The sequence below is a fragment of the Spizellomyces punctatus genome (genome assembly GCF_000182565.1).
Source record: "Spizellomyces punctatus DAOM BR117 chromosome Unknown supercont1.3, whole genome shotgun sequence".
NCBI lineage: Eukaryota > Fungi > Chytridiomycota > Chytridiomycetes > Spizellomycetales > Spizellomycetaceae > Spizellomyces > Spizellomyces punctatus.
The window spans coordinates 57,314-70,592 of record NW_015971539.1 but is presented as its reverse complement, the minus strand read 5'-3'; the positions used below and the strand labels follow the sequence as shown (position 1 = coordinate 70,592).

Here is a 13,279-nt window from a genome sequence, read left to right as displayed (position 1 = left end):
CTGCGCACTATCACTATTTTGTGCTGTTAGTAAGCCTAACCCAACGTGCGAGTGCAGACGCCCCGTCCATGTGGGGCAAATACAATCCAAATGCATCCTCCACTATAGCTGCACGCAACATGCAATCTATTACGTCGATCCAATTCATGACTGATACGGATAGACTTTCCAAAGACACGTATACGTCTCTGATAGCTCCATGTTCACTCTCCATTTGTTCGAAATTGAGTGATTTGTGTTTGTGACTGTAGAGCTAGTAACCAATTGACACGGTGTGAGATGTGAACTCGTAAGTATATCATTCCATACAAGTAGGTCAAGTAAATAGCTACTGTCTTCTTGTACAGAGTAGAACGTACAAGGTGCAATGCAAAAGATTGTTCACACAATGAGGTTGTGCTGGATATGTGCAACGTCATCGCTACGTACTCAATGTTCCAGTGAAGAGTCTTTTTGCTACCAGTATGCATTATGGCGCGGGGAGCACATTCTTACGTACCGAACTAATAAACGGTCAAGCACAGATCAAATTGATATTTCAAAGGATCTTCTAGAATTTTAAGATCCTGCGCGGCCGGGCTAGAACTCTAAAATATGGTAGACACGATTGGGTGCAGGCTGTTCTTTAGAGTGATCGTGTGGTGAGCGTAAAAAGAGTTCATTGTTTGGAAGCAAACGGAAACAAGGTGCAGCTGCGAAATGTATACAGGGCACGTAGGTGATACCTGTTTCGCTTCAGTCCATTCATTCCTGAATGAGAATCAATACATAGCACCCCTGCTCGTTTATTTTGCATTTTCTAGGGTATTTTTGATACATATGGATGAGGTCCAATAAGCTTTCACTTATCCTGCAATCTACAACAAATTCAAGCAGTGTATGAGTGAGGTTCACCCAACGTGATCAGGAGCATGTGCGAGGCAAGTACTTGTCCATGACACGACGTGAGTGTTACATTGCGTTTTGTTTACTACGTTGATGCTGATACAGAGATACAAATCTTGGTAACAATGCACCGAGTATATCACTCATATTAGTCATTTGTTTATGGCCCGGCACCCTCCATTCACGGAGCACAGTGTCGTTCTTGTTGGTATGATATGTAAATGAGATCGCAAGTTGCGATAACCCCATGTGCACGCCCGAAACTTGACTTGATGTGAGAGTCAATAGCGTTTTGTTTAGTACGTAAACACTGACATGAAGACGAGAGCCATCCAACGACTCTCTACTAGAGCTCCATGGTGAGCGTCAGCCACGAGTGTTAGCGACGAGCGCTAGCGAGTCATGTCCCTCGCCATAGCTCAGTGTCACACTCTCCACTATAGCTCCATGGTGAGTGTTGGCAGCGAGTCTCGTCCCTCGCCATAGCCATAGCTCAAGGTCACTCTCCACTATAGCTCCATGGTGAGTGTTCGCAAGCCATGTCCCTCGCGAGACCTCAATTTTAATCTCCACTATGCTCCATGACGAGAGCGCTAGCTCGAACTCAATCCCAACCCCAACCTGAACCCAAGCGCTACCGCGAGCGCTAACCTGAACCCTAAAACCCGAACGCTAAAGCGAACGCTTACCTGAACCCTAAAACCGGAACGCCAACCCCAACCTCAACCCGAAGCCTTAAACCCAAATCTCAACCTCCACCTCTACACGAATCCGTCCCCTGAACACTTGTCCTTGAGACTCGTCGTCGTCTCCCAATCACCCCCCGTCCCCATCCCAATGCCAGATGAGAAAAAGAGAAAAAAAAACGGCCTCCCGCCCTCAGCCATGATGACCACTTACACATTTTTCTCCCATTGTTCTCTATTATTACAATGTGATCCATTTGTCGAAATACACCCAAAACACTCATAATTGTGAACTGGCAGAGAAAACCTTTTCCAAATAAAAAAACCCCTCATAACCCATGAGGTCCTAGACCAAAGTGATATATAACCCGTGAGGTACGCGTGCGATTGTGGCACAGTACATTCAGAAGGGAGGGGTTAATGTGACAAGAACCAATTCCTGAATGTCAAGGGATTGAACATCATTTGATACAACTATGAAAGATGAGAATGCACATCAATTGTAATGGTAATAAGTAAAGAGTCCCCTTATGAGCAAGTTGAATGACATTTGTACTATAAAGACAAAAAGATTAAAATAAAAAGAGAATAACCCATGAGGTACGAACATGAAGAGAGTGTGATAACCCATGAGGGACTCTTGCAAGTGTGAAAAAGAAAGAGTGAAAAGCACAATGAAGAGAGATTTCTCTCTCTCTCTCTCTCTCTCTTGTGTGTGGGAAAATCTTTCTATTTCACAAATGCGTGGGAAAAAACACATAATCACGTGATATTCCCATCATTTTATATCCACATCTTACTTGTATTCTATTGGTTTATGATTACGCCTTTTTCTTTTATCTTTTATTTGCAACTGGGGAGGTTCTTGTCTTGACAACCCATGAGGTACTCGCTTCTTGCATAAATAGTCATCACACACACACATACGCACACACACACATACGCACGCACATACGCACGCACATACGCACACATTCAGACATGGCTGACGCTGCTACTCCTGCTCCTTCAGAGCCCATTGTAGGGGATCCATGTGCTCTCGCCCTTGAGGGTGACTATGATATGGGTCTTCATGTCGCTTCCATCTTTATCATTATGGGTTTGTCTCTCATTGGGACCATGCTCCCGATTGTGAGTGGCAAGTGCTTCAAGGTGGGTGTTTAGGTTTTGGGAGTAGGTTTAGGGTTGGGTTGGGTTGGGTTCAGGTTCGGGTTCGGGTTAGGGCTAGGTACATGACTCGCTGTCGCTTCATCATGGAGATTCAGTAGAGCGTGACATTGAGCAATGGCGCGGAACAAGGTTCGCTGGCGCTCGCCGCTGATACTCGTGCCTTATGCTCATCATTGAGCAATGGCATGGGACAAGGATCGCTGGCGCTCGCCGCTACCGCTTCGTCATGTCATTACAATCTCTCACACGCTCTCTCTTCCTCTCTTGTCTCTAGTCGGGAAGCAACATTTTCCAAGCATTCAAGTTGTTTGGCGCGGGTGTCATCCTCGCCACCGCTCTCGTGCACATGCTCACCCCCGCTCAAAAAAGTCTCGCCAATCCGTGTCTCCCCAAAGCCTTTCAAGACTACTCTGCGTGGGGATCCGCTATGGCCCTCTTTGGTATCCTCTTTACCCATCTCATTCAAATCACCGCTTCAAATCTCTTGCGGAAACGAAAAGCATCCAAAGCCATCAACAGCACGCCCAAAAAGGACGCTTCGTCAAAGACATTGGAAGATGGTACCGTTGTCATCGAAGAACAGGATCCCCATGATGTCCATCGCCTTTCGCATGCCCATGCAGAGGACGCTCATGTCCATAGCTTGTTGTTGGATGCAGAGGAAAAGACGATTACTACGTATATTTTGGAGGCTGGTATTGCCAGCCATTCCATCATAATCGGGCTGACCTTGGGTGCTGCCAGAGGTGAGTTTTCGGTATAGGGTTTGGTGTTGGGTGGGTTAGGGTTAGGGTTAGGGTTGGGCTTCGTGGGAAAGGGACACGACTCGCTAGCGCTCGCCATCACGGCAACTGTCGTTGCGCGCGTAAACGGTTTCATTTGGGCTTTTCGCCACCTGGTCTGGCGCGGGCGCTCTTGACATTTGCTTTTATCACGGCATTCAATCTCCCTCTCGCTTGCACACTCTTCAATGTCCCCGAGCTAACTCTTTTTCATTTCGCCTCCCCCCACAGAGGAATTCAAATCCCTCCTCGTCGCCCTCTGCTTTCACCAATTCTTTGAAGGTCTCGCCCTCTCCACCATCATCCTCGACGCCCCTCACAAACGCCTCACCTCCATCCTCATGGTCCTCTTTTACTCCCTCTCAACACCCATCGGCATTGCCCTCGGTATCGCCATCCACTCGAGTTTCAATGAGAATGCTGTAGCGAGTTTGATTAGCATGGGCATCCTGGATGCGCTTGCGGCGGGTATTTTATTGTATGATGGACTTGTTAACGTGATTGTACCGCATTTTGCTGGGAATGGGTACAAGGATGCGTCCAATGGACAGCAACTTGCTCAAGTGGCTTGTTTGTGGGTTGGGGCGGCTGTGATGGCTGTTATTGGGAGGTGGGCGTAAGAGTTTTTTTTATATATACCTATGGGGAAATGTTTTGGGTTTTGTACTCTACAAGTTGGTCAGGACATTCGGTGTCGAACTTTTTTTTTTTTTTTTTGTATTGAAATGTCATGAGCTGTCTTTTTTTGTGTTGATCACGAATTACTGTTACTGCTTCATGAGCTTGAGGGTCCCTCAGGAATGGATGAAGACGATGGCCATCTCGTACCCACTCTAAGAAAAACATGGTCTATCCAGCCATGTACACTTTTGAACAAACCAAACTCGTCTGTGAATTCGCTTATTGCACGTCATGTATGTGTATTGTCCTATTTTGTCTGAACTTTATCATGCAACTGTATGCATTGCCATATCGCTACCTCACATGCGCGTGGCTTTGAATGCGCACAGTCACGTAGCACATCGGAAGGATCACCTCCGTATCGTGGATTATCTTGCGCATCTAGTTTTATTGGCCATTGACGAGTCTTTTAACAGAAAACAGATACTTATGGTAGTCTATCTTTTGCATTTCCGATCGAGGTGGGTAGGTTTTCTTTTTTTTTTTTTGGTGATTTGGAGGTTAAGATGAACCGTTTACTGGTCCCAAACCTTGTCTATACAAATCGCTTATGGTTGGTCATTCCAGTGGCACTGATAAAGCTTGCGCCCCGCAAGTTTGGACGAGGTAGTTTGCTTGTAGATAGATTTGCGAGATCTTGCAGCTCTGCTATGACGGTTTAAAACGGGTAATGAATCAGTCTGTGTACAAGGTATCTATACATTGCTGACGGTGCGTTCCTACCATCAGTCCTTTAACGGTTTTACTTTTTGGATGAACGCTCTGACAAAGCTGCGCCCTGCAATTGGTACCCATGTGGTTTTTTTGTTTTGTTAGGGTAGATTTACATTGTGGCTTTTTGCTAACGGTTGATGTTCCAAATTGCAAACGGGTGGTTTTACTATGCAGTCGTCATTTTAAGTAGCCCTTTCCAGCTGCGCCTGGGAGTCGGATCCCGTGGAGGATCGACTTGCAAGTTGGTTTGTAGTTGTATCTTGCTGCTTTGGCATCGTCAGCGTGTACAAACTTGTCTACAAATGGCCACGAGTCATTCAAGGGCGGTTGTCAAAGCTGCGCCCGTAAGTCAAACCGCCTGTAATTAGCCGAGCGACTATCTTGCAGCTTTTGCCATGACGGTTGAACCGTCTACAAGTGTCAAACGGTTCTGTTTTGATGATAAAGGTACTGGGAACCGTGGCTTCTTTTACTCTCACTTTTCTAGTTAATTTTCTTTGATAACCGCGCCTAGCCAGAAAAAGAACACTCAATTGTTAGCTAGTATTTCACTAAAATGTGGACATGGCTTTTTTTTTATTGTTCAAGGCGGCGGCTATTTTTCTTTTGAGTAAATAGTATGTGGAATTCGGCTGAATGACTGCTTTTAACGATTTTCAACCCATAACGGGTTTTCAGTCAAAAAGAAGATGAAAATGATAGGCAATGTCAAAATTTGGGATCTCATACTTTCAACTAGTTCACATTTCCCTTGTTTATCTTTTTTTTTACCGAGTCGGATGGACCCGATCTGCAGGCAATATTGGTAAATAGCTTTTAATATAAAAAACCGTGAGGTAACTGCTGTCACTTCCCACCTTATCACCCACAAACACTTGCAAAACACACCAAGTGTCTTGTGAGCCATGAAATCCGTCGTCTTGTTTCTCGCGAGTGCTACTGCCGCTTTTGGGGCTAGCATCCCCTCTGACCCAGTTTGTATCGTCGGAGCTGGACCGGCGGGGTTGACGACTGCAAACAAGTTGCAAGCTAAAGGATACTCTACTGTCGTGTTTGAAAAGAATGAAGCTGTTGGTGGGAAATGTCAGAGTTACTACAATGAGCAGTAAGTTTTCCTATGCGAAATATACGGTAAAGGACAATAATCTGATATGTTCATGTTAGGGGACTCTTTCACCCCCTCGGTGCCCTCTTGTTTTCAAACGAAACCTACACCGAAACCGTCAAAATCATCAACACAGCTCAAGTCCAAGCCACTCCATTCGACTATACATTCAAAAACTGGCTCTTTGATTACGAGTCTGGGCATATCGAGCAGCAAAAGGAACCCATGTCCGTTACGGCCGCTCGACCTCCTTTCAAAGAAAACATTGATCGGTATATCAAGATTTGGCATGAACAGTTTGAGCCGATCGTGTCGCTTGGATATAAAAAGGGGGTCCCCAAAGAAATGACGGTCCCGACCATTCAATGGCTCTTGAAAAATAAACTTCCGTTTATGCTAGTGTTGTTTATTCAAGGGATGGTGCCCTATGGGTATGGTGATATTTTGGAGACGCCTGCGGTGTACATGTTGCAGTATTTTACGCCGGATATTGTCGAGTTTTTTGCGGGGAAAAAGACGGGGTATATCATTGGTACGTTACAGAAAATACAGAAAAGATGGTGGTGTATCTTACTTTTGTGCCATACACACATGCTAATCAATTCTATTTTCCTTAGACTTTCAAAAAGTGTTTCAGCAGTACGCCGAACAGCACGTCAAGGGCCCCCTCCATCTATGCACCACCATCAACAAGATTGATCGTACGGGTCCCACCCCAGTCATTACTTACACTTTACCAGGTCAAACAACACCCACCACTCAAACCTGCTCTAAACTCGTCCTAGCCTTCCCTCCCGTCATGCACGCCCTCCAAGCCGCCAACCTCGCCATCTCCCCTGAAGAACAAGAAGCCTTCTCACCTGTTGGCGTCACAAAGTACTGGTCTGGAGCCGTCAACGTCAATACACCCAACGGAGACAACTTTGCCGGGTTCCTCCGTCCAACATTTATCAACACCATTAATGAGTGGCTTAATAAGCTCCCCGTTCCTCTTCCGTCCCTCCCGGGTGCGTTTATCCCCTTTATGCCGAAAGCGAATGGACAACCCACGGCGTTTATCCGCGTTCATAATGCATCTCAAATCGCTACTACCTGGTCTTGGGGAAAATATAAGAGTAACCAAACCCTAAATGAAGGCTACACCCTCTTGAAATCAACCATTTCGAAAATAAATAAAGACCCTCGTGACACTTCTACTCCGCCTAAAGGAATCACCGACACTGATATCAAAGCCTTTAAAGAATGGGATTATTTCCCGCATTATGATACAAAGGAACTTTCTGAAGGGTATTATGAGAAATTCAATGCGTTGCAAGGAAAGCTGAATACGTTTTATGCGTCTGGGTTGAATGGATTTGAGACGGTTGAGTTTGCTATTAGGGCAGGGAATGATATTGTAGAGTCTCATTTTTAGATGACCTTTTACGATTTAGGGAGTGGTTGCTATATTAGAATATATAGAATACAGATCTCATAAGTAGATAAACTCATATAGAATTGATGACTCTTAATCGTTGCACTTAATAAAACGTGCAGATTTGAAATTCGATATGTGCTTTTATTGTGTTGCTCTTTTACAGCCAAAGATGGTTTACCGTATTGTTTAGAGATTAATGGAACTCTGATCAATCTACCCAGATTTTTTGCATGCGGAGTGGAATGTTTTACATGATAGGTTGATCATTTGTTTGTAATACTGTTCTGCCCATGTTCGCCGCATCTTTATTTTAGAATACCACACTGCTTGCGATTCCTGAAGGTTAAACACAAACCTAATCATCTTTAGATACATTAACATTATCGGTTTATTTAACATGCCATGTTAGCGTATGTACCAATGATGGTAGACACCTTGCGTTTTTGTCGTGGCCTTTGTGTAAAGGAAGCAATAACGCATTTGGTTCATCACATTCTTTATAAAACAAACGTACGATAATGGTATTTTATTCTATCCAAATTAAAAAGCTTAGATTGTGCTTTTGACATTTTCCAAAAACACTCTACAAGAAGAAAAAAAGCGGAGCAAAGGTTATTAGTTTTTTAATTGGTACTTGATTGGTTCTTATTCTACCAAAAAAAGCGGGGGCTTTCGCAGCGACTTGTGTAAGAGGTATCGGCAAACCATTTTTGACGGATGCACTGAAATAGGGAAAACTTTCTCGGGATGCCAGCTCCCGGATGTAATGATGCCGTACGTCCATGTGCTTCGCATCAGGATGTGGTCCGATTAATTTTCGGAGAGGGCGATGGTTCCCTTGTTTGTCGCAGTAAAGATTTGAATGGTCATTTGTGGGCATTCCCAAGTTTGATTTCGCACAGAAGATGTCAGAGATAGATAGCTTCAGGGACCGTTGGCCACCACGTTCATATATCCTGTTGCCACTCCAATGGCCAGCTCGAGCAGCATCTTCAAAGCTGATAGCATTTATTGGATGGCAAAAGTTGTGCTTGGCTTAAGGTCAAGTCCCCGTCACTGATTGACGCTGCATTACAACCTTTTTTTTGCTAATATACGGGACCGGGATCTAAGAAAAGAACGTTTCCGAATTTTTTTGCGTCCATTTTGAGCATGTTTACTGTTTTGGGAGAAACCGTTCAATTCTACAAATCTCCCATGTCGTTTGATGCAAAAACAGGCGGCATTTTGAATGAAGCAAGTATTCCGGACTGCCATTAGAGGTACTTTCGTGTAGCTGTCCGACATTTCCGTCCATGTTTTCGATCATGTCCATTTTCTGGGAGAATCGTCCAAGTCTACAAATATTCAATGTTGTTAATGCAATAAGACTCTCGAATGAAGCAATCAGTCAAACATCACGCGCTGCCACTAAAAGTTCTCCATGTCGCCACTGAAGGTTCCCAAAGTAAATTCCGTATTCGGAGTGATTTCGTACGTTCCGACATTTCCGTCCATGCTTTCGGGCATGCACCATTATCTGGGAGAACCGTTGAGAGAAAACATTGGGAGCACCCGAGCACGTCCACCACGTAAACCTCACAATCGCGACGATGTTGCAACCGGGAATCTCCGTCTAGGGGAGTGTATCAATGATGCACATTTTTGGGGGTTAGGGTTTTCCCAAAGGTTCTCCTAGATAACGCATGCTCCAAGCATGGCTAAGACGTGTGGTTGGGTGGTCGTATTGAGCAGGTGTGAAACGATACGCTCTTGTCTTTGATGCATATTTGAGTACTTTGAAAATGCGGATTTTGAAGGTCGGTTCACCGTTCATATCATGCAGGGACGTCGAGGGAACCAAAATCCCGAAAGAACATCCCGCAGATTAAAGAATTTGCTGGTATAGATCCAGGGCAATGCATGCTTGACGCATGTTTCATAAACTGATACGTTAATAGACCATCCCCCTCCATTACACTCCAGTTACAATTTGCGGGCTGCTACTCCCTAAAGGTTGTTCTACCCGCGGTCGGGCACGAAACAATGCCCACATCGCCCTCACTCTTCCCCGCTTACTTTGGTCATGCATGTTGTTTTCCGCGCCACAGGCTTGTTCATGTCTTTCCACAAAGTGCGTCAGTCCGGTCCCCACAATCCAGAATCTTTGATAACTTGGGGGAGAGAGACGATCAATCCTGTAGCTTGGCGAAGAACATTTGCGGCCAAAGCAGCCCGGGGAAACTGAGGAGATGCTACGTTCCCCATTGCCTTCATGGATACGGCGTTGGTGGTGCCAACTTTTGTTTATACAAGCCTTCTCAGCTCTATTTGTTCGGGGGGGCTGTTCATGCATCGATATCTGGGGAACTTGGGCGTCGAGCATTGGGGGGACAGATTTTGTGGATGTCTTATCGGAGCGAGAAGAACAAGTATGCGGAGGGGAGAACAACACTGTACGCGCAGAGTCGGCGGGTAGTTGCGGGCTTTGTTTTTGCACCCGATCCGGCGCGGCCTACACAAGTTCTTCATACGACGCAAGTATGACATCCGCTATGAACCATGTGGTTGTCCATCCACCATCTCCAATATTTCAGGCCATAGCCGAAGGTCTGAACCCACACCAAAGATGAAAAACCCTTATCCGGTTCACTCGGTTTCTCATTTTTGGGTATAGGTGAAAATAGCGATTGGGCCCAGAATAAGGATTTGGTGGCATGTAAACAGAGACCAGCGACTTTTGCGACCTGGCGTACTTGGCAGTAGCCGATGACTTTGCCAACCTTTGGGCGATCTTTGTAGATGCCCGCAGCACAGCAAAGTTTCCTCGAAGATGACATTCATCACAAAAACTCTAGCTGCATCGTCCACACCTGATCAATGCGACCAACCAACCAACCGTCGCCATTTACGTACTGCATGGCCACCAAGGGAGCCAGACCTTGAACAGAAGGACAAGAATTGTGGGTGGAGGTTGTGGGCACATCGTCGACGCGCACGCCCCTCATTCTCCCCGTTATTGGCCGATCAACCAGTCGCGACAGAGTCCGATATTCGATGTAATCGAAATCCACTCGAACGACGGATTATATCATCTTTTGAAACGTCGGCGGGGCGGTCGATCTTGCCATCAACTCTGGCGCTGGCCGGAAACACAAAGCGTTGGATATACCACTCTGAGAATTGCTGGGAGGACGCAGGCCATAGCGCTCTAGTATGCGTATTTTGCAGGTTGCACCTTTGCCGACATCAACAGATTGCTTCTCGGAGAATTCTGGACGAAGAAAGGGCCACATCACCGTACCTTTCCCCGTTTTTGCTTTGAATCGTACATGTTATTCTCCAGTCCATAAGCTTGCTTTGTCCCTTTCCCACAGATGTGTCAAAAAGTCCGTCCATAGAGGTTCCCCAACATCGTCGCCGCCGTCCTCCTCCCCGCGCTTCCCAACTCATCTTCCAGAGCGACATTGACATTCACGACATAGAATGCAAAAGGGTGAACGTCGTCTTGTGATCAAATCGCAGATTCTTCTCGAACAAAATGCCGCCTCCATCCATCTAGTCTCTCGCAAAATGGATTAGCTTTGATGTCGTCTAAAGCCCACATTGGGGTTATTGAAATGTTGCGCATCGAGCCCCAAGGAACGGATAACCACGGCACCTCAACAAGCACCGGTTGCAACGGAGGATATGATGAGCGAAAACATCGGCAGGCATCGGTACGACTCACTCTAGCCACAGAGGCCGCGATTCACGTTGGGGACAGGCCAAACTCCTCCCGAGAAGGCTGTTTGGATGTTGCATCTCTCAGCAAATGGAGTCGTTATCCAACCCGTTTTTTCAACCACTGCCAGTGTCAAGTTTTGGAGCAACCGACAATGAGGGGTTCTTGGAGAGAGTATAATGGACCTCGACCAGTTTGTAAAGAGTTCCTTAATAATTGCCGGATGAGCTCTGTCAGGCTTGGAACCCCTTTGCTACGCTGTCGATTTACTGCTTGTAGCAAATAGTAACATCTGGATATGAAAAGAGCGGATGGGGGCCACGCGTACCATTTTTTTAAACGTCGTCTTGGAAGTGTGTTTGGTTCAAATTCCTCTCTTGGCTAGTCTTTTCATCGTATGGAGGTCATGCCCTGTGCTGCGTTAAAATCTGGCAGATGTGCAGCCCCCGCTCAAGGGGTGACATATCCTCCGGATCGTCTTGGAGGTTGCAAATGAGTAAAATCCCAGTAGACCTTGGCCATCCAGAGAAAAGCCGATGAGGGAGGCAACGATAATATGTTGGGTAGCGCAGGGACGGGGACGGGGGGCCATGCGGGGACAACTAGGCAGGGCAATGTGTCGGTATCATCTAAGGAAGGAAGGACCCCCCTAATTTTGCGAATGGAGTGCGCGACGATACAATCCATGGCCGGCTGCCGCACAACAGTTTTGAGAGTGGTTCGTCCAATATTTTGCTCGGTTGGCCAGCGCCGTTGTGGGATTGGCCACAAAAGGCGGTCTGCATGCTCTGCCCTCGTCCAAAGTTACGATAAGGTTGGTCAAGTGCAATGTGCAAGGCTGGTATCTTCCCAGGCATTAACTAGTAAGCAGCGCTTATGGCTGCTGCACCATTTTGTATCCATGATGTGGTGCCAAAACAAGATTGTGCCGGGCCTTAAGGGCTAATCAAAACCACTGCATCAATTTCGGCCATTGCAATGCTTCTCTCCGAAATTGATGCAGTGGCTTCGATCAACGCCTGCGGTTTGGCCCAATTTTTTTTCGGTACCACACCATGGATACGAAATGATGCAGCCATAATTAATGACCGGGAATGAGTTTGCCCAATTGGACTCTCGGTCATCTGGCCGGTAGCTGCGCAGAGGAGTAATGCTGAAGAGAATCCAAAGTGCCTTGCTTCTGATGACGGCCACCGAAGCTTCTTCCCTTGCCCTCGCCTTGGGCGATAAAAGGGGTAGTTGCCGCATATCATCATGTTACGTTGGGAAATACATGTCCATTTTGTGCGTCCTGCCCCCGTAGCATATCCAATCATGTGCAATTCTGTAGTGCTCGGAACTAGTGCAATGGCAGTGCGATGGATGACACTCCCCTCAGGAAGCTGGGATCCCAACACGCTCTGCGAAGATGAACCCGGATACCCATTCCACCGTAGCAGAAATGATTCAGGCCTCTCATCTTATCCCGCTGACACTGTCCATGCATGTTCGTCTCCAGGCCGCACACCTGCTCGTCCCGCTGCCCCAATTCAGGAACTCTGTCCCCACAAATTGCTGAATAGACCTCGGCGAAACCTTGAACGTCACCCGACCACGCCGCGAAATACTACGCCATCCAGTTCGTATAATTCGCGGTTTGTCGCTTCGAGCGGATCTGCCGCGAAGCAAGGTCCACAGCCCCCCTTCTTTCCCCGCCTACTTGCCACTGAACATGTTATGCTCCGACGTACACCGTGACCGGCATGATCAGCGCTGTTCCTTCCGAGAAGCGCTTTTAACCGCGACATCGACGCGACATGTTTCTCTACGCAACCTAAGTAGATATCCAACCTTTTTTCAACCACTGGCATTACCAGTTTTTGGAGCAGCCGATAAGGAAGTCCTTGGAGGAGCGTACGGAGAACCAGGACCAGTTTGTAGGACGGTACTTGATCACCGCTGGATGAGCTCGGTCAGGTTTGGACCTTTCTTGTTACACCGTCGATTTACTGTTTGTAGATCACGTTATGAATTCCTCTTCTCTCGAGGAGGCGGTGAATTCATGTCGGTCGCGCCATAACAGAGCCCAATCATAGTCATTCCCCCAACTATGTCCATGCATGTTATTCTCCAGGCCGCACTCCTGCTCGTCCCGCT

The 13,279-nt window shown here is 46.7% G+C and overlaps 2 protein-coding genes across 2 annotated transcripts; both read left to right on the top strand.

Moving 5' to 3' along the window:
- The first annotated feature begins 2,338 nt into the window (after positions 1-2,338).
- Positions 2,339-4,263, top strand: SPPG_01712 (ZIP zinc/iron transporter). The gene is made up of 3 exons (XM_016750027.1): positions 2,339-2,723; positions 3,016-3,487; positions 3,755-4,263. The coding sequence occupies exons 1-3, from the start codon at positions 2,553-2,555 to the stop codon at positions 4,141-4,143; spliced, it is 1,032 nt and encodes a 343-aa protein (XP_016610662.1). The 5' UTR covers positions 2,339-2,552; the 3' UTR covers positions 4,144-4,263.
- A 1,560-nt stretch (positions 4,264-5,823) lies between these two features.
- SPPG_01711 (uncharacterized protein) lies at positions 5,824-7,437 on the top strand (the record flags this gene model as incomplete). The annotated part of the gene is made up of 3 exons (XM_016750026.1): positions 5,824-6,023; positions 6,083-6,555; positions 6,641-7,437. The coding sequence occupies 3 exons, from the start codon at positions 5,824-5,826 to the stop codon at positions 7,435-7,437; spliced, it is 1,470 nt and encodes a 489-aa protein (XP_016610661.1).
- Positions 7,438-13,279: the final 5,842 nt, after the last annotated feature.